The sequence below is a fragment of the Juglans regia genome, chromosome 15 (genome assembly GCF_001411555.2).
Source record: "Juglans regia cultivar Chandler chromosome 15, Walnut 2.0, whole genome shotgun sequence".
NCBI classification, from domain to species: domain Eukaryota; kingdom Viridiplantae; phylum Streptophyta; class Magnoliopsida; order Fagales; family Juglandaceae; genus Juglans; species Juglans regia.
This window is the reverse complement of record NC_049915.1, coordinates 921715-944327: the sequence shown is the minus strand read 5'-3', so window position 1 is coordinate 944327 and position 22613 is coordinate 921715. Positions and strand designations below refer to the sequence as shown.

General features: G+C 34.6%; 2 protein-coding genes across 2 annotated transcripts; both read left to right on the top strand.

Annotated features, from left to right (window-relative positions):
* Window positions 1–2108: 2108 nt before the first annotated feature.
* On the top strand, window positions 2109–3796 carry LOC108984231 (UDP-glycosyltransferase 90A2-like). The gene has a single exon (XM_018956113.2). It carries the CDS (start codon window positions 2199–2201, stop codon window positions 3645–3647), a length of 1449 nt encoding a protein of 482 aa, XP_018811658.1. The 5' UTR covers window positions 2109–2198; the 3' UTR covers window positions 3648–3796.
* A 2968-nt stretch (window positions 3797–6764) lies between these two features.
* Window positions 6765–8421, top strand: LOC108984230 (scopoletin glucosyltransferase-like). The gene has a single exon (XM_018956112.2). It carries the CDS (start codon window positions 6834–6836, stop codon window positions 8280–8282), a length of 1449 nt encoding a protein of 482 aa, XP_018811657.1. The 5' UTR covers window positions 6765–6833; the 3' UTR covers window positions 8283–8421.
* The last annotated feature ends 14192 nt before the right edge of the window (window positions 8422–22613 follow it).

The window sequence follows — 22613 nt, the reverse complement described above, 5'->3', positions numbered from 1 at the left end:
TATATATATTTATTTATTTATTTATTAGTTTTACTTGTCTTTTCTTGCATTATTATTGTAAGTTAAAATAGTAGCATTCCATATCTTAATGCACACCGATCGACATGTTTTGGATAGGCATATACTTTTTAAATTTTATATGTTTTAATTATCTTTTCTTGCGTTATTATTATAATTTAAAATAATAGCATTTGATCATATTCTTAATGCACAGCGACTGCTTATACATATATTAATATGTATAATAAGCAGTCACTGTGCATAGATAATCCATAAAAAAGTAAAATTACAATTAATATTTTTTATACTAACTTGTAAGAAAGGTCATTCATATTTACGCATGCAGTTGAAATTAGCAGTACGCCATTTGACATTTGAACAAGGGACACGACGGTCAATGGAATTAAGGGAAAATGTACTACCCAGAAGTCTTTCCTGCATACGAAATTTGCCAGTTTTCAGATTAATTTTTTGAGGGGTCCCCTTACTCTATAAACATGATCTTGTGAATAATTTGTATTAATTTACTACCGGTGGACCGGGTGGTGCTGATCAGGTAAACACTATGGCATGCATGCACGCAGTGGTTCAAATTTCAATGACAGCCACGCATCACGCCTTTGACAGACAGTGGTTCAATGAGTCGTAGGACTGCACCGCAGTCTTCGATGGGGTGCAAATCGGTTGGTCCGATCCGGCGATGGATCATCATTTTTCCGGATTGAATAGGTAGCAATCGGTTCGGTTTAATTTATTTTTTTCTTTTTTTAAATTAATTATTAAAAAAATTTATTTAAAATATTAAATTAAACTAAGTGATTTATTAATATAAATTATGTAAAAAATTTAATAACAAAATATTTTATATCGTCAATGATAATAAATTAGATAAAAATTATATTATTAATTTATATAATTAATATATAATTAACTAATTCATATTATATATTAGTTAATTTATAGAATATTAACAAATGTTAATAACATATTTAAACTTTTATATTGTTAATAGTGATAGATTAAATGAAAATATATATAAAATATTGTTAATTTATATAATATTAATAACATATTTAAAATTTTATATTGTTAATTGTATAATTATTATATAAATAATATATATAAATTTTTTTTTTTTCATTTGGTCCGGTTCAGTCTTGAAAAATTCTAGACTGTGGATCGGACATAAACTTTTTGATCTTCTAAAACGTGGATTGAGACAAACCGATCTCAATCTCGGTCTAGTCCTGTGCGGATCGAAACGGTCAGTTCGACCAGACCGTTTATCACCTGTGAGTCTCTTCATTATTATTTATTAGAAAAATATTTTAAATACAAATAAATTATATAAAAATAAATTTATAAATTGATATAATTTTACGTCATATATTATATTATAAAATTATTTTTATTTTATATAATTTTTTTATATCTATGTCAGTTTTATATTTATTAGCTGTAATTTCAACTAGAGTTTTGGTCAACTATGTACACTCGTGCAGACACGCATACCAAATTGTCGTCTTGCTCAGTGATAGATAAATAAATGAATAAATAAATAAAACTCGGGGAGAAAGTTTTGGAATTGTTCAAGAAAGACTGCTATCCACAGTACCTTTCAATACGGGGTGAGGACGACGAGATGGTGCTTTAGGCGAAGTCATGATCTCATGGTGATGCTAATTAGTTGACTAAAACTCGGGCCGTCTGCATTTATGTAATAGAAAATTAATGTTGTCTATGGGCTATGAATGCAACAAATTATAATATTAGTTTATTGATTTTGTTGGACGTAATTCATAAAGCTATTTTGTTTTAAAATAGATTTAATGTATTATATAAAATTATATTAATTTGTGAAGTTATTTGTTGGAGAGAGATCTTTTCATAAAATTACTTTTTTATAGCTATATTAACACTTCTCTTATTTTAATATATCATTTCTCTTATTTTAATATCTCATGTTTTGAAATTGAAGCTATAACTATCGGCCGGATATATACAAAAATAGGAGTTTCATAGTTACGAATTTATTTTTATAATATGTTTTCGTAGAAAGCAACACTTCTCTGATATATATCAGTGTCTTGGATGGGAATGGAAGCTATAACTAACTATCCCGAGCTCTGTAGAATTTAGTAAGAGTTTCAAAAGTATCTTATCTCCCTCCTACCAAGGACCATCATCAGATTACAATCATGGCTGCTGCTCCCCCACCACTCCATTTAGTGATCTTTCCTTATATGGCTCAGGGCCATACCATCCCATTACTAGACATCTCAAAAGCCTTTGCAATCCGTGGACTAAAGGTCGTCATCATCACCACCCCATCAAATGCTCCATTTATTGTTTCTGAAACCTCCAACCATCCTAATATTTCTTTGTCAATCATCCCATTTCCAAGAGTTCCAGAGCTTCCTGAAGGATGTGAGAACACTGCTGACCTTCCTTCAATGGCTCTGTTGAGTACTTTTATCGAAGCCATCAAGAAAATGAAACAACCATTTGAGGGAGTTCTCAGAGACATGATTGATGATGGGCATCCCCCGATTTGCGTGATCTCCGACTTCTTTCTAAGTTGGACACTCGATTCATGCCGTTCGTTAGGAATCCCACGCATTGTTTCCCATGGAATGGGAGCTTTGCCAATGGCTATTTGTAAGTCTCTCACTTTGCTTCCCCTTAGAACAAAGCCTTCCACAGATTTGGACCATTTAGAATTGCCAAACCTGAAGCTGCCATTCACGTTGCTCAAAGCCGACATCCCTGAGGGCCTCCTGGATTCTGATCCGAATGACCCTTTTGCACGCATCATTGTAGAGACTGCGGAAGCGGATATCAACAGCTGGGGTGTTCTTGTTAACAGTTTTGAGGAGCTCGAGGGGGACCATGTTGGTGCATTTGAATCTTTCTATTTCAACGATGCTAAAGCATACTGTCTAGGACCACTTTTTCTGTACAATAAGCTTAAACAAGAAGTGGAGGCTGAGAAGGTGCAAATGCAATCCTATTCCTACATCAAATGGCTTGAGAAGCAAGCTGGTTCTGATAGCAGTGCCGTGATCTATATTTCATTTGGCACCCAAGCACACTTGTCGGACGATCAACTCGATGAGATTGCCTTTGCGTTGGAGATGGCTGAACATCCATTCATTTGGGTGGTGAGGTCAAGGACTTGGGCTGCACCTGAGGGATGGAAAGAGAGGGTGAAGGAGAAAGGGTTGGTTTTACATGATTGGGTGGACCAAAGAAGCATCCTTTCCCACCCTGCAACAGGAGGATTTTTGAGTCATTGTGGATGGAATTCCATGTTGGAAAGCATTTCAATGGGTGTCCCACTTTTGGCTTGGCCGATGCTTGGTGTTTCAGACCAGGAACTGAATGCCAAGTTTATCGTTTTGGGATGGGGAGCTGGGTTAATGATGCCACACAGAGGTGATGGTGGGGAGAAAATCATGACCGTTGGTCGTGATGTGATTTGTGATAGAGTGAATGAGTTGATGGGAGGTGGGAAAGGGAGAAAGGCTAGGGAGAGGGCACAAGCATTGGGGAGAATGGCAAGAGGTGCTGTGGAAAAAGGTGGTTCTTCTGATAAGAAATTGGACCAACTGATTGATCAACTCAGCAATAAAAATGGAAAATCCTGATCAATGTAAAGCTACTTTTCTAGTTTAATTATATTTCTATCAATATGCTTCTTTCTAGTTTTTAGGTAATGAGGGCTACTTTGTCTCTTATTTAAGGGAATAATTGTAATGTTGTATTTTGAGTTAAATATGTCATATTGTAAACAAAAATGAACAGGATCTTTTAATTATAGATAAAAGTTAAAAATCCATTTTAACAGATTTCTTTGAAAAAAAAAATAACTTTATTTGGAATAATAACAATATTCCAATTAGAATACTCATGAAGAAAGAACCACAATAAATGTAAAGAGGAGGCATCTTTCACCCAGTAGTGAAGGGTTTGAATCAAGATTTCCAGATGGATGTGATAGGATATTATTACATCTGCCACATAATTTAAATGTGGAAATTTGTCCTCTAAAAAAGGAAATATTGAATGCACAACATCTTTATGCACCCATTTTACATGTTAGGTGTAGTTGGTGTATTCGGCAGCTCCCTATTCAGTACTATACTACTATGCATGGTTCCTTGATAACTTATAGTTTGATCATAGTAATAAATCTGCTAATAAAGGTTACAGATTCGGTCAAAGATACTTTTGACACTAATATAATTAGATTTGCTTTTTATTGACAAACTTGGAATTTGCGATCCCAGGTAAGATCGATTCATGATCATGAGATTCTTTTCTATCAGATAGGAATGGTTGTTGCGCAAAACGTATTTCTAAGTAATTACTCTATAGATCCTATACCTCTCTATATAAAGCAGAAATCATGTAACAAAAAGAGTACGGTTAATACTCTCGCAGGTACTGAAACGATTAGAAGAACACCCAATAACTTATTGGGCACTGTACAAAATATTTGAAATATGGGAAAGAAATATCATTCAAGCAATATTTCTAAAGGAGGTGCAAATGGATCTATGGGTTCACCAATCATTGATGGTTCTAGAACCGCTAAACCTACATTACATGCAATAAATTCCAAAATCCATTTCGTCGTCCCGTAGCGATAACTGTTTTTTTTATTGGTACTGCAGTAGCCCTTTGGTTGGGTATTGGAGCAACATTACCTATTGATAAATCCTTAACTTTAGGTCTTTTTTAAATTGATTCAATTTTGAAATAATTGTGAAATAAAATATCACGACATATGTATCTAGAGAATAGTCGCTTCAAAGTGAATTCTCCCCATAATATTCTTTTTGAGTTAAATATGTCATACGACGAAAGCACTCTGCGCATAATAGATCGATATAAATATCATGAGTTGTCCCGTAATAAAACCAGTTGTTGCTGATACTTTCTTCTTGATTCATTTTTTTATAATTCGAGCTCGAAGAAGGAAGAGATAAGAGGAACCCATGTAAAATGTGGTCAGAAATTCATAATAGAGTCTGACCACAACGACAAAATTGATTATCTTCATGCATAAGGATACTAGATTACCTAGTATAAAATATTGAAAAATCATCACAAACTCCCATTTTTCTTTTCTATTGCAATTTATGGATTCTTATATAATGAATTTTCAACTTTCCATATATATAGAAATAGAAACAGATAGACTCGAAACGACATCTCTTATCTCAATGACACCAAAGGGATATTAGGATAGGTTTGGGGGGTGAGATGAGAATTTTGTGTTTTGTTTTGAAGTTTAAAATATTAAGTTTTAATATTATTATTGTTTTGGGATTTGAAAAATGTGTATTGGGATTTTAAAAAGTTGAATTGTTTATTATATTTTGTATGGGGATTTGAAAAAGGTGTAATGATAAGATGAGATGAGATGAGATGGAAATTTTGTATTTTGTTTGATGTCCCAAACCTGCCCAAATGAATGGAACTGGGACATTGATGTAATATAATGAAATAGAGCCGTTTTAACGTTCCCTATGAAATGAGGCATGCAACATAGCCACTACGAAGAAGTTCCCGAAGTTATGAAGGAAACAGTAAGGCATGCAAGCACGCAGTGGTTCAATGAAAGCCACGCGTCATGCCCTTGACAGACAGTGGTTCAATGAGTCGTGGGACTGCACCGCTGTCTTTGTTATTATTTATGAAAAATGCTACTTTGTCCATTCAAATGGTCTCTTCATTTTGACATCTCATGTATTTTAATTTTTTTTTTTACTTAACAGTCATTACAAGAAAAATGAATATTTGTGACATTTTTTATGATAAAAATAACTATTTATAATAAAAACAGACTCATTTTAATTGAAAATAGTCATTTCGTTAAAAATAACTAGTCGCAAATAAGCAGTTTTTTTATAATGAATTAAGAAAATGACTACTAGTATATTGATTTCTTTTATATTTTTTAATAATATTTTAAAATGATAAAAAAAATATAATTTTAAAAAAGTAAAAGGTAAATTTTTACCTGGCGGTCCAAATCAGCGCGAGAGTAGCACGGCTCATTATTTATTATGTGCAATTTCAACTAGAGTTTTTGTCAACTATGTACACTCATGCAGACACGCATACCAAATTGTCGTTTTGCTCAGCGATAGATAAATAAATGGATAAATAAAACTCGGGGAGAAAGATTTGGAATTATTCAAGAAAGACTGCTATCCACAGTACCTTTCAATATGTCGAGACGGTGCTTTAGGCCCAGTCAGGCAGTCATGATCTCATGATGGGCCTGGCAATGCTAATTAGTTGACTAGCAACTCCGGCCGTCTGCATTTATGTAATTGAAAAATAATGTTGTCTATAATTTATAAATGCAACAAATTGTAATTAGTTTATTTGTTGATAGTGAATGAATGAAAGATACCATTTTATATTTCACAAAAAAACAAAATTATAATAAGTTTATTGACTTTGTTTGATGTAGTTCATTAAATGATCATAAAGTTATTTTTGTTCTAAAATAGATATAACATATGATATAAAATTATGTCAATTTACGAATTTATTTATATGAAATAGATCTCTTCATAAAATTTATTTATGATTATAACATTTCTCTTATATTAATATCTTATTTCCTTATATTAATATCTCATATCAATCAATGTAATTTATCTTTTTTTCGAGAGCCTATGACATTTCTCTCTTATATATATTAACATCTCTTGTTTTGGAATGGAAGGACGGATAACTATCCTGAACTCTGTAGAAGTAAGAGTTTCAAAGTATCTTATCTCCCTCCTTCCGAGGAACATCATCAGATTGCAATCATGGCTGCTGCTCCCCCACCACTCCATTTAGTCATCTTTCCTTATATGGCTCAGGGCCATACCATCCCATTACTAGACGTCTCTAAAGCTTTTGCAATCCGTGGACTAAAGGTCGTCATCATCACCACCCCATCAAATGCTCCATTCATTGTTTCCGAAACCTCCAACCATCCTAATATTTCTTTGTCAATCATCCCGTTTCCAAGAGTTCCAGAGCTTCCTGAAGGATGTGAGAACACTGCTGACCTTCCTTCAATGGCTCTGTTGAGTACTTTTATTGAAGCCGTCAAGCAAATGAAACAACCATTTGAGGGAGTTCTCAGAGACATGATTGATGATGGGCATCCCCCGATTTGCGTGATCTCCGACTTCTTTCTAAGTTGGACACTCGATTCATGCCGTTCATTCGGAATTCCACGCATTGTTTCTCATGGAATGGGAGTTTTACCATTGGCTATTTGTAATTCTCTCAATTTGCTTCCCCATAGAACAAAGCCTTACGCAGATTTGGATCCTTTAGAGCTGCCAAACCTGAAACTACCATTCACAGTGCACAAAGCTGACATCCCTGAAGGCATCCTGGATTCTGATCCGAATGACCCTTTTGCGCGCATACTTGAAGAGTTTAGGGAAGCAGATATCAACAGCTGGGGTGTTCTTGTTAACAGTCTTGAGGAGCTCGAGGGTGACCATGTTGGTGCATTTGAATCTTTCTATTTCAACGATGCTAAAGCATACTGTCTAGGACTACTTTTTCTGTACAATAAACTTAAACAAGAAGTGGAGGCTGAGAAGGTGCAAATGCAATCCTATTCCTATATCAAATGGCTTGAGAAGCAAGCTGGTTCTGATGGCAGTGCCGTGATCTATGTTTCATTTGGCACCCAAGCACACTTGTCGGACGATCAGCTCGATGAGATTGCCTTTGGGTTGGAGATGGCTGAACATCCATTCATTTGGGTGGTGAGGTCAAGGACTTGGGCTGCACCGGAGGGATGGAAAGAGAGGGTGAAGGAGAAAGGGTTGGTTTTACATGATTGGGTGGACCAAAGAAGCATCCTTTCCCATCCTGCAATAGGAGGGTTTTTGAGTCACTGTGGATGGAATTCCATTTTGGAAAGCATTTCAATGGGAGTCCCACTTCTGGCTTGGCCGATGCTTGGTATTTCAGACCAGGGACTGAATGCCAAGTTTATCGTTTCGGGATGGGGAGCTGGGTTAATGATGCCACACAGAGGTGATGGTGGGGAGAAAATCATGACCGTTGGTCGTGATGTGATTTGTGAGAGAGTGAATGAGTTGATGGGAAATGGCGAAGGGAGAAAGGTTAGGGAGAGGGCACAAGCATTGGGGAGAATGGCAAGAAGTGCTATGGAAAAAGGAGGTTCTTCTGATAAGAAATTGGACCAACTGATTGATCAACTCATCAATAAAAATGGGAAATCTTGATCAATTTAAAGTTACTTTTATAGTTTAATTATATTTCTATCAATATGCTTGTTTTACTTTTTTTGGTAATGAGGGCTATTTTATCTCTTATTTAAGGGAATAATTGTAATGTTGTATTTTGAGTTAAATATGTCATATTGTATATGATCTTTATCTTTATATAAATATATATATATATATATTTACAAAATTAATAATTTAATTTTTATTAAAGAAAAAAGAAAATATTTTAATTTTATTAATAAACCGCCAAATAATAATACCTTCTATACAGAGACAGCAAAACTTATAAAGTAGCTTAATATCTAGAAGAAAACCAGGAAATAAAAATGCCCATGGAGTCATCTTGCCTTTGCTGACTATTTGTGAGATGATAGCATTGTTTTATTGTATTTTGTTAGACTAGCCATACCCCCCATTAAATTGCATTTTTCAATTGTCAGAAAGATAAGACGTGCTTAGTATTTATATATAAATATATATATATATATATATATTAATGACAAGTGTAAATAAATTCAAATTGTGCAACCTAATTTAATATTATTTGCAAATTTGCCATCGTGAAAACAGACTGAGAATTCATTTCTCAGAATGACGCTCTAGCAGTATATGGAATTAGGCTCTATCAGTAGATTCAGTGCTATACTTATATAGAGATAAAATCCATTAAAGGAAACAAGTAAAAGTGGAAATGATCGTCAAGGCATATATGCACTTCTCCCAACTCTTTTGTTTGAAAAATATTACTTAACCCCTTCAATCATGTTACGGTTCAAAGTTATCGTTCGAATATTTTAATTTTTTTTATTTAATGGTTAAGAAATTAACTATTAATAAAGTTGTATATTTTTTTAATTTTTTTCTTAATAATTAAGGATGTTAAAAAATACTTACGCTACAATAAATTTGACTTCTAGAAACGAGTTTTTTTAAGACGAAATCCAAATCTTGTCCCAAAAATAGTCTGAATTGTAATTACCTTTCGAACGGCAATATTTAAGGACAAAATCATTCATCCCAAAAATTGATTATCCGTTCGAACGGTTTATTATATACATTCGAACTGTGTTAATTCCGTTCGAATGGTACTAAACCGTGCAAACACGAATAATTTATTCAAACTAGCATAATGATCGTTCGAATGAAAATAGTGATCATTCGAACATGAATAGCTTTAGTTCGAACAGTTAAATTTCAATAAAATTTGCCTGAAATATGGAATGCACTAATTTTTTAAAATTTTACCATTCGAGCTGCGTTAACTACGTTTGAATAGTATCATATCCATTCGAGCAGAAAACACGCTCAGCAATACTAGGAGACACGCCTAGTGGTACAAGTTGGGCGGCCCCCAGCATTGTCCCTTTTGTTTATGCCCCACCTCTATATTAATTCTTTCCAGCATAATTAGCTTTGAAGCTGAGCTACTCAGTCATTACAACCTCTCTCAAAACATCAAATGAAAAGCATACTTACGTAAGCCTCGTTCTTAATTGAGATTAATTGAGATAGTCATGAAATCATATTCTTTTTTTTTTTTTTTTAAACAATACCTCTGTATTTCATTTATAACAGTCAAGTAATACAACTTTTGTCACTATCCAGACTTCTTACAACAAAATCTGGTACATCTTCTATCCAAATTGTTTTTTCTAACAAATCTAAAGCTGACTTAGCTAAGGTATGAGCCACTATGTTTCTTTCTCTATAAGCAAACTGAATTTTCCAATCTGATCTATTTTGAAATAAGAACTTAATGTCATCAATTAAAGAACCAAAAACAGAACTTTCCTCCTCAAAACTCTGTATTGCCTCTATGATAATTCTTGCATCTCCTTCAAAAACAGCCTTGTGTATATTAAGTTCACTACAAAGCTCTACAGCCGTTCTTAAAGCAAGACATTCTGCTACCACTGCGCTATCAACATTGGCCTTCTGATCACAAACAGCAACTAAAGCTTCTCCTTTCTCATCTCTAACTATGATCCCAGTCCCCATTCTTTTCTCTTTCAAGTTTAGTGCAGCATCCCAGTTCACTTTCACCCATCCATTCTCTAGTTTCTCCCATCTCATAGCATTCCTGTCATTGTTGTTATGCCTTTTCACCCCTTGTTTTGTGAGATTCTGAGCTGCCTTAAACTCAAATAAACTTTCTGAGCTGCCTTTTACCAGTATCTTAGGACATCTTAGCTTTTTCTAAAAAACAAACTCATTCCTGCGCAACCAAACCCTCCTGAATAGAATAGCCATCTCTTCTAACTTCTTCATGCTCAACCTTCCCATTAACTTCCCCCATAACAACAGAAAATCCTCTTCTATTCTTCTCCATTTTTGCACACATCCTCCAACCTCAGCCCAAATGTCATTTGCTGCTGGGCAATCCCACAAAGCATGCATAATAGTTTCTGTTTCTGCATTACAAACTGGGCATCTTTTGTCTTCAACTACCTTTCTTTTAAACAAATTCTCTTTTGAAGGCAGTAAGTTATTTCCAGCTCTCCACAAAAACAGCTTTGTTACACTTGGAACTTCAAGATTCCAAATGTTTCTCCACCTCTCATCCATAACAGCCCCTACTGAGCAGTCTCTTTTTTCTTTCTTGAGCCTTTCTAGTTGCAGAAAATAGGCACTGCTAACCAAGAAAATTCCCTTATTGGAAGGGCCCCATATTAATTTATCTTGAGCCCGGCCTCTACTCAGAGGTATACTTAGAATCTTATCCACCTCTTCTTCTGAAAAAATTTCTCGGATCCTTCCCTCATTCCACTCCCCCTTATGTTTATCAATAAGTTGTTCCACTTTAGCATCTTCCTGCAATACAGACACAGGAGATTGTATAGAAAAAGAGGAAGGGATGGGTAGCCATTTTGAATCCCAGATTCTTATCTTACTGCCATCTCCCACTCCCCATCGCATCCCATCATTAACAAGCTCCCTTGCTGAACAAATGCTTCTCCATATTAGAGAGGGCAGAGAGCTTAGCTTTGCATCCAAGAAACTAGAGTGCCTATAATACTTTTCTTTAAAAATCGTGGCAGCCAAAGACTCAGGACTTTTGAGCAGCTTCCATCCTTGCTTAGCTAGAAGAGCCATGTTGAAACTCTCCAAATCCCTAAAACCTAAGTCCCCCCTTCCCTTTCTGTATACCCATATTCTCCCATTTTTTCCATAAAATACAATTTCCTTCCTGCTGTTTACCCCACCAAAACTTCAAAAAAAACACATTAATATCTTGGCACAGCCTCTTAGGAAGCATAAAAACAGACATAGTGTAAGTAGATATGGCTTGGAGCACTGCCTTGATCATAATCTCTTTACCCGCTTGTGATAAGAAGGTGTTTTTCCAACTTGTGATTTTCTGCCAGATTCTTTCCTTCAAGCTTCTAAAGGTATTGAACTTAGATCTTCCAACAAATGCAGGAAGACCCAAGTACCTCTCATAGCTGCCACAAGCTATTGAGTTGCTGACTTCCAAAATCATACTCGTCTCCTTCTCTTGTGTTATTGCTAAAGAAGACTGAGGTTTTATCCTTATTTAAAAACTGCCCTGATGCCTTCTCATAAGTATTCAACACCTCCTGAATCTTATTCCATTCTTCTAGCTTAGCCCTACCAAACAGGATACAATCATATGCAAAGAGCAAATGATTGATACTAGTTCCTCCCTTGGCCGCTTGCACTCCTCTTGTAAATTTCTGAAGTTCATAGAAATTCAACAAGGTGCTTAAACCTTCAGCACAAAGAATGAATAAGTAGGGAGACAAAGGGTCACCTTGTCTCAAGCCCCTTTTAGGCAAGAATTTCTTCCCTGGGGTCCCATTAACCAAAACTGAGTATGAAACAGACTTGACACAACTCATGATTAACTTCACCCATTTCTCATTGAAGCCCAACTTATCCATCACCACTTCCAAAAAATCACATTCTACACGATCATAGGTCTTAGACATGTCTAGTTTAATGGCCATGCTTCCCACCCTTCCCTTTTTCTTAGTCTTCATGGAATGAAGCAACTCAAAAGCCACCATTATGTTGTCATTAATCAACCTTCCAGGCAAGAAGGCACTTTGTGTTGGGGAAATGATGCTGGCTAGGGTCTTTTTAAATCTATTTGAGATGGTTTTGGACACTATTTTGTACATAACGTTGCAAAGGCTTATAGGTATATACTCACTGACTTTCTTTGGTTCTTTACACTTGGGGATCAAGGCTATGTAAGTGTAATTCAATGAAGGTTCCAAAGGATTTCCATTTAAAACTGAAAGTGCAGCATTACAAACTTCATCTGCTACAACCTCCCAATGATTCTGGAAAAAACATGGACCAAAACCATCTGGTCCAGGGGCTTTAAGAGGAGCCATTTGTTTCAAAGCCTCCTCCACCTCCACCCTTGAAAAATCTCTGCTCAAGACGTCATTCATCTCAGAAGTAACCTTTATTTCTATACCAACCAAACACTGCTGAAAATCCTCATTTGCAGGATTAATAGATTGAAAAAGCTTCTCAAAATAAGCTGTAAAAGTGTCTTCAACCTCCTTTTGTCCCTCAGCCCTGCTGCCATTCTCATCAACCACTTCTCTAATATAGTTCTTCCTTCTTCTTTGATTAGCACAAGCATGGAAATACTTTGAGTTTCTATCTCCATGCTTATACCAATTACACTTTGCTCTTTGTTTCCATTTAATATTTTCCATTTCTAGTAACAGGTTCAATTTTGCTTTTAAACTCTTAATCACCTCAATATTACTGCTACTCTCTTCTGCTTGTAATACTTGTAGCAGCTTAGACTTTGCTTCTATCTCTTTGTCACCCACTCTTCTCTTCTTCTTACTCCACCTTTGCAAAGCAGCCCCACTTTTCTGCAATTGCACAGAATTGTGACTGATCTGGTTTCCTTTCCAAGCCTCCTTTAAGACCTTTTCACACTCATTTTCAAAAGCTCAGCTTGCCTCATATTTAAAAGCCCTCTGTCTGTTCCAGTTTCTGCCCTTCTTCTTTAGTACATGTAATAGTAAGCGTTTATGGTCTGAAGTGCTTGTCACCATAACTTCCACCCACGTTTCTCTATATATATTCATCCACACAGGAGATGCCACAGCCCTATCTAATTTTTCCTTAGTGAAAGTGTCATCTCCATGTGAATTACTCCATGTAAACTTATCACATTTCCAACCAAGGTCATAAAGATTGCCTTCATTCATAACCTCTTTGAATAATTCCATTTGGCCTTCTGGTCTTGCTCTTCCCCCCCATTTTTCATCATTAGTAAGGATTTCATTAAAATCCCCCACTATGCACCATCCAATATCAACTGCAGGTTTAAGAGAACTCAACAAGGACCAAGATTCATTTCTCTTATTAGTATCTGGTTGCCCATAGAAACAGGTAAGTAACCATTTTTTCTCCCCTTCCTCTTCGATCCAAACATTAATATGGCGTTGTGAGTAATTCACAATTTCAGCCCTCACATCTGAGTTCCATAACAGAACTAAACCTCCCCCTTTTCCAACTGCTTCAACCACAAAACAGCCTTCACATTGAAGCCTTCTCCTCAAACTATCAAAACTTTTATTTAAAGACTTAGTTTCCATCACAAAAACTAAGCTGGGTTTATTCTTCTCTACCATATTGTAGAGATCTTGAACTGTCCGAGGATTCCCCAACCCTCGACAGTTCCAACTGAGAATTTTCATAATGTTTGGCGGGGCTGAAACTCAGCCACTGCCACTAAATCAGAGCAAAAACCCTCCAAATCCTCACTGCCCCCCTTTCCTTTTTTCTTCAGATTACCTATCTCATCTTACTCATTTTCTGCACAGCCCCTTTTCCTTGTTTTTTCACTAGAGTAGTCTGAAACCACTTGCTTCCCTTTTGCTCTAGCTCTCCTCTTCCATTCTCCCTTCTTTTTTGGATGGTCCTCTACCCCAAGCCCCCCTTTACCTTCTGTTGAAACCTCCACCATGTGTTCAAAAGTCTCTTCTAAGGCCCTGTCCACCATGTTTTCGGACACCTCTTATATTGCCTGCTTATCCCTCCTTTCTTCTCCCCTTCTCATCACCCCTTCATCTTCTCTACCCCCATTTTCTCCCTCCAAATCTTTTCCTCCCTCACTCCCTTCCCTTCCTTTTCCTTTCTTTATAGTTTGTCCCTCATCTCCATCACTCCCCAAGCCATTTTTTCCCTCTTTTACTCCAGCACTAGTCTCATAATTTTCCTTTTTTTCACTCTCTCTTTTCCATTTGCTACCCTCCTCCTTCCACCAATTAGCATCATTAAAGCTTTTTGATCTAGATATTTGCTTTGCCCTCAGCCAAGAGCCGTATTGCTCTTCCATTTCCTCCTTGTTCCCTCATGAAATCATATTCTGGCTGTAGGAAGATGATTACTAAACTCTTGATACTTTTTATGCTAACTTTCACATTAGTGATATATAATGTGAGTATTGGCCTGGTGTTTCAATAAACAGACTTGCAAATTAATTTCTTCTGTCAATTCTGATATAAACTTGTGAAATGCCACGCATATATAATCATGTTCCCAAAAAGGTTCAAATGGATCTGTGAAAATGCCACATCCTCAATTCTCATTAGCTCACTAAAACTCATGAATATTGAGAAATTTAAAGAATCTTGATCCCAAAAACTTAATAAAAATAACTAAAAACAACTTAATTGATAGGCTAGTCTAGAAAAAAATGATTGAATGTTGAAACTAAGGCCAATGTCGCAATTCAAAGGCTGTATTTTAACATTTATGCCTCATTTGTTTTCAAAAATGAGATGAGATGAGATGAGAGAAAACAAACCAACCCTTAATTGGTGGGATTATTAGTGCAGAGATAATATGGAGGCAGCTGGGAGCACATTTGATACTCACCACATGCCCATCAGTCGAAAGTGGAGGATATATAGTTAATGATAATGAATTAATTATCATTGCATGAAGAGCTAGAATGAACTTCGGCTAGCTAATATATCACTTTCTACCTCGCATGATTATCACAAGACTATATATTGATAGAAATTATTTATGTTTCCTACATTTGTACTTGAGAAAAATTTACAAAAAATTTCTTTCTCCACATGTCAATTATTGATATGCTGAAAATGATGAAATTTGAAATTCAAAATTTGAATTTAAAAACAAAACTGACAAAATAAGTCTTATAAGTAAAAGTTGTAAGTATAGGCAGCACTACTCTTTCTACAATATTCTATTGCAAACATGACAACGTATGGATCCATTGTATTTAATGCTGCTCATAGATAGCATTTAATACTGTGCAATCTACACGCTCTCTCTATATCTCCAATTTATAGAAGGTATTTTGAAAAAAAAAATTAAAAAATTGTGGCAAATCCTAACCTATTTGTATTCGGAGTCAATATATTGCCTAAATTAAAGTTTCTTCTATCAAAACTCTTTTGCACATTCATTGCTTCAAAGGAAGATAACGGATACGTGTAAAAAGAAGAGAATGGGATGGTCGGGTGTTTTTGTGACACCTCCAATGCTAAAGTTAGAATGTATCCTAGATGGAGGGAAAGAAAGAGCTAAGAGAGTCTAGATAAAAGGTTACCTCCTTTCGTTTCCAGCCTTTTCTTATTTATATTGAATCCCTTAAAGAACTTTTTTGTCGCTGTAATGATCACTCCTATTCTGGAAAGCATGGCGTTGCATTTAGTGCGGCCATTTCTGTCAGCAACAAGGACTTGACCCTAGTGCCAACTGCTTGACGTTGCATTTAATGCGACCGATCATGTAGGGGATAAGATCCCAACCGGTCTTTTTCTCATTAATGCGTCGAGTTTGGAGAATTGCTACATATTTCTCCCTTCTTGGGCCGGTCTAGACTTCTTTCCTATCATCTCCTAGCCCCCCAAGCCATGGGTAGCAGGCTTCGATGGAGTGGCCCAAGCCCGGCCCGGTTGGGTATTAAAAAAAAAATCTCCATCTTTTGTATTAAATCCCCTAGGTAAAAGTCGAAACTAATCAATTTTTATGGCTATTAAAGTCCACGATCATGTGTGCATTGTCTCCATTGGTTAATTTTATCCCAGAAATATGAATATAATTTGAGCAATTGAAAGGGACCTTGCCAAAGGACCTCGTGTTTGGAAAATGGTACTTAATGTTTGGACTTGTCTATATGGATTTTGTATTTTTCATATCATACAAAATAAATCTTTTTTTTTTTTTGGCTTTTATTTCCATGTATCTGAGATGGGGGCGCCTTTGATTTTGCAAAAAGATTAAAAGGCTGATTCTACCTAAATTAATCCCTAATTAGTATTAGATACAATAAACTAAGTATGAAGTTTGGTGATATTGAAACGAAGCGTTTATTTCTTGATCGAACTTGTAACCAACTCGTCACCTAAGGCAACTATTCAGATACCTGCTGAATAATACCAACGGATTAGACATAATTATTGCAAATGGTGCAATTTTTATTTTTTTTTATTTTATTTTTGAGAATGGAAAATTTTTAATTGGAGCTTAATTAAGTCCTTTTATTATTATAAAAGGATTTTAGGCCTAATAAACAAGATAGAATTTGATTTGATTTTGTAATTTATCTTGAAATTTTTGAGTTTCAGATTTGATTTTGGGCCCGAGAATATGGGCCGAAAGCTTAGACTTTCTGAACATTTAAAAAAAAATAAAAAACCTAAGTATTGCCCCAAATGGACTGATATAGAGATCACCTAGAATCGTAACAGGTCAACTATGGATGGACATCGGGCCTATAAAATAATAGGCCTGATGGGCCTTGACGGGCTTCGACGGTGCACCTTTCTTACCAGGACTTTGGGCCCTAGGGGTTTTTTTTTTTTTACCTTTATTTAATTTTTATTGGTGCAAGGCAAATTTGAATTTAGAGATGAGTTGAGATAGTTTGTGAATAGTAGAATAAAAGTTGAATTGTTTATTATATTTTGTATGAAAATTTGAAAAAATTATTTTGAGATTTAAAAAAATTGAATTGTTTATTATATTTTGTATGAGAGTTTGAGAAAATTATAATGATGAAATGAGATGAGTTGAGATGAGTTGAGGTGAGTTTTGAATTGAAACGAAATTAGATATATTTAATATTTTCATAAAAGCAAACGAAATATTAATTAATGACATTAATTAAGTATAAAACGATTCTTAATACCTTCCGAGTGAGAGGTACTATTATTTTTATATATTTTTCGTATGAGTTGGGATCCCATAAGGAAAGAATATTGGTTTTGGGTCCACGTTGCTAACTTGTGTGAGTGAGTTATTTTTAAAATTTTCTCTTTTTAAGAGTAATACTATTTACAAGCTCCAATAGATAAGCTTAGCACATACGTTTTATAAAAAAAAAAAATGTATCTCATTAAAAAAAAAAAATATTCTTTTACACCTTTTCATAATAGGATCTATTTATTTACAAATTGATTACACCAGACTTATATATTTAGAGTTTATACAAAATATTACTATTTTTTTAATATGGACTTATTTTTTCAAAAGGCTTGCATGAAATTTGTACGATACTTATACATCTTAGACCTGTATATAATATTACTTTATTAATTTAAAAATTAAAAATTAATCTAACTATTAGTAGATAATGTCACATTAATATAGTATGATAATAGGATCAGAGTGCAATACATAACGGGTAACAACTTGGATCAAAGTTTAATAAATGAATTCTAATTCATTTAGTTTTAAAAGCAACAAAATGCAAAGTATGGAGAAAGTAGTTTTAGGGATGGGCAATTAAAAAGTGAGGGGGGACAAGGAGTGCTAGCCGCTGAGGACATTCATTCGTGGGTCGATTACTTAATTTCTAATTAGCCAATCATAGTAGCTGACAAGGAATTAAAGCATCAAATTTATGTTGCGAAAAGTGCGTCACTTAGGGCATGTTTGTTCTCATATTACCGTTTCATTACTATTTTCACTATTGTTCATAAAATATTTTGTTACCATTTACAGATATTATAAAATATTTTCAATATCCAAACATAATATATAAGACTACGTCCCTAGAGTATAGGAGATGTGCTCATATTTTATAATTTTGATTTGAGCCTTAAGGTAGCGGGGGCCTTATTAGATTAATTAAATCAAATCATTATTTATCTTAAAAGTTTAAATTAATAAAAATATGTAGATTAAACTCTAAGAACGTCATCATTTAATTTGTCTTGATTAGTGGTTGGAATTGGAAAAGCTTTGTTTTGAAGCAAATCATATGCATTTATAGGCAAAAGAATAGTAAATTTCCAATAAATAAAAACTCCATCGAGATTTGTTTGAAATAAGAATAAAAAGACCAAAAAAAATAGGAATCGAGACAAATGATCATGAATATCCTGATTTTAAGTTTCCCTGCCCCATCAAGTAACATGGAAAGAACTACTAACGAAACCGAAAGTAGCAGGGTACAACTCTATAAATCAATGCAATCTTGCAGGTTGTTCTAGAGATTTCGTTTGGTAGATCCATGATGTTTGTCCCAGATAGATCAAGAGCACAATGATTCTAGTTTTGGAAGGAAACGATAAGATAACCATGTATGTAAAATCAAGCAAATTCGATCTCTGAAGGCATCTAGGATGAGCAAGCCAATGTGCTAGTGTGTGCGCGCGCGCGTGCCATAAAGTGAATAATGCAATGGTTCTTGATCTCAAAAGTGCAGGGACATGCAACTCACACGCAACTTGGCCAGCACATGATGAAACACCTGTCCTAGAGCTTGGGTCACCGATCGTCCAATCTTGAAGATTTGCCATCTGTAGTTCCAGAGGTGGCGTTGGTGTAGGTTGGAAACATCGAAAACGTTAATGGATTGGTTTTCATACATACCCAAAACAAAGATAAAAAAATTCATAACCTAATTCATCTCATAAAAACGGTTATATATAGAAAGAATTGTGCATTTCTTATAAACATATCCAATAACTTGTCTAGAGGTAATGTGTGATTATTCCTCAACACCCTCTCTCATGTGCAAGCTGCCAGTATTTTTCCTAGTTCATATCACGGGGTAACTCCATTCATCCTGTAGCAGACTCTGATACCATAAAAAAATTTATGAGTCTAACTCATTTTATAAAACCGATTCAACAAGATATGATTGTTCATTCCTTATAAACATATTTAAGACCTTATTTACAGACAATGTGGATTATTCCTTAGCAAGAGAATGAGTTGAACTTGAGACAAAGAGTTTGGTGCAAATGCAATCGACTGTTCATGGCAAAAGATCGGGGAATCTTGTGCAGTTGATTCATTTTCTTCTTGGCCATCAAAAGGGATTGCCAGCCAAAGTAAAATGGCCATGGGGGGAATGTTTTCCCTTGAAGTGGAAGGTACCCATAACCCATGATCAGTCTCTGCCGCTCTCAAAAAAAGTAGTGTGTCGTGTGTGTGTGTGTGGGAATTGGACAAGTAGGGTATACTTGAGTTGCAGAAAAGAATCTAAAAGCCCACTCCCACTGTCCCTTTCTATACTCCAATATTCCACATTCTTGGTTCACAATCATTGATTCCTTTTGCTTTTATTTTCCACTTTTACTTTTCCCTTTTCTTTTAGACCAAGTTTTTATATTTTAAATGATGATTGAAAAGAAAATGAGCTGTTTTGGTTCATGATCATGGTACCTATATATGCCACTACAATTGGAAAGTTGGCCCCAAAAAAAAAAAAAGAAAAGAAACAACTCATAACATACTTTATGTTAAAGGTCGAAACAATGACAGTTTCCATGATTTGTTGATATTAAATTGCAAAATCCGTTTGGTGATCAAGGATAATTAGCCACATCCGAGTGGCCAAAATACATAATAATTAAGCAAAATAATATAATATTAAATTATTTGAAAAACCTTTTTAAGTCAATTATTTACGATAAAAATAATTATTTTTTATAAAAATAAGTATATTCTTATCGCAAATAGTCATTTTCGTCACAAATAACTTGTTTTATTATTATTCTATGGAGAGTTATAACTTTAATATATGTTATGATCTCTCAAAAGACTCCAACAATATTAGTTAGTGTTAGTTCTATAGGCATCATTTGAAAACGTAGAGTTGCATCTATCCACTTCAATAATAAGACAGATTTAACCTAACTTGAAAGGACGCAAAGTACTCTAAAATTAGTTGGAAATTAATCTTAAAAAGGTCAGATATCTAAGAATATTCTAAGATTATAATCTGTGGGTACTGTAGAAATATTTACTTTTTTACCAAAATCATATGAGAATTAGTGGGTGCATTTTAGGGCAAGGCAAGCGCGCAGTGGTGTTGGGGCTACCAGCTTTGGTATGATGATCATGAGCTCCCAGAAGGTGAGAATTCAACAATTTTGATGAAGATGTATATTGCTCCAAGCCAATAGGCAACTAAACAAGGAAGCCTGGCCTTCATGATCTTCATCCAGGTCCCCATATGATGATCCCCCTTATTCGACCGAAAAAATTAGGAAAAAAATAAATTAAATAAAATGATCTTCTCATGAATTCGATTATTTCATATCCCGTTACGTATTTTATATTAAATAGATATTATTTATTTCACTTGAAATGAAAATCGAGATCATCATCATCATTATGATCTCTATGTGATCTACTCATGATCTAAAATGTACAAAGAAATTTAACTCAAGTATATATATAAGAGCATATTATACATGGATTGATGTTAATAAATTATATATCAGCCATGTTATACTAGAGATTGAGTTGGTGTCCGTGGAAATTCATTTGTAATCAAAATTACATTAATAGTTTGTTTTCACGTATGAGAGGAGATGATATGAGTTGAAATAAAAATTAAAAATTGAATAAGATATTGTTAAAATATATTTTTTTAATATTATTTTTATTTTAAAATTTGAAAAAGTTGAATTGTTTTTTTTATTTTATAGGGAGATTTAAAAAAATTATAATGATTAGATGAGTTGAGATTAATTATGAAAACAAACGAGGCCTAAGTCAAAACATCATCTCCGTATTGGAACAATTCATATCACTTTGAAACAAAAACCCACCAATCCATAATCTTGGCCATTGGATTCTGCATATATCTAGGATATATGTTGGGTTTGTGGAGCTTATTTTATTGTTGTGATGATCCGATTTGATGATTCGATCCGACAATGATTCGTTATAATTTTTGACATTATAGTTTACTCAGGAAGTCCTAGACAAAAAGTTCGTTCGACGTTCCGCTCGAGCGAAGCTCAAATAGAAATTCGCTCGATAGTGGGCTCGAGCGAACTCAGGCAAAGAGTTTGCTCAATAGTCGCTCAACTTGACACTCGAGTGAACACCAGCCAAAGAGTTCGTTCAATGCATACTCAACACTCCATTCGAACGAATATCACAGAAATGTAAAAATTGGAACTTCTGACATGTAATCCTATAAATATATTTATTATGAACAGTATAGCCATTCTTAATAGCTCCGTGAAAGTAGACACATTTTCAAACCACGTAAATCTGTATCGTGTAATTGGTTATTTGTTTATTTCTTATTTACTTTTACTATTTTGTCATCGTTTTCATAACAATACCAACAGTTTTTGGATCCATATCAATGGAGGGGCACAAGAGTACATACCATGAGTTGTTTTCATAGAAATTGCACATAATACAATCAGAGCCATTTTGACATGCATATACCCTTTTTTCCATACAGAAAAATGGCTACAAAATCTGTGTCGTATTAATATTTTCAACATGCAGATGATCGTGACTCGGGGAATAATATGTTTGGCCAGAAGAAATGTACAAAAATATGAATGGACGGCCAGACGAGTATATATATACCTATAAAAGAAGCATCGATCTGGATCGCATCGATCTGGATCGATGATCCACTTCATGTGGTTGCCCTAATCTATTAGAACTGTCACATCCTCTCCAAACACAAAGACCATGCACCTCATGTGATGTATATACGTATATGCTAGTATTTGAGTAGGTCCATTTGGATACAGAGTTGAGATAAAATCAGATCACCTCATTTCATCTTATCTTATTTAATTTCAATTACTAATCTCATTACTATTTACAAATCATCTCATCCCATCTCATTATCTGAACGAATTCTTAATTAATTAAAAATAAAATAAAATATTTGCTCTATTTTAAAATACTAATAACTTGCATGGTTCTTGATCTGTCTGATGAGTTCTTCTAACCGAAGCTTTTTTATTTTTTTTTCATTTTTTTAAATATTTGTTTGCGATTGAATTTTTTTATTAAAAAATCTGTATCAACCAATTAGCTGCAGATTCCTATTTTGCTCTAAAAGGGACAATAATCGGGGCA

Bases quoted from the DNA above. Each gene is read 5' to 3' on its own strand.
- LOC108984231 (XM_018956113.2), top strand. From the start codon at position 2,199: ATGGCTGCTGCTCCCCCACCACTCCATTTAGTGATCTTTCCTTATATG.
- LOC108984230 (XM_018956112.2), top strand. From the start codon at position 6,834: ATGGCTGCTGCTCCCCCACCACTCCATTTAGTCATCTTTCCTTATATG.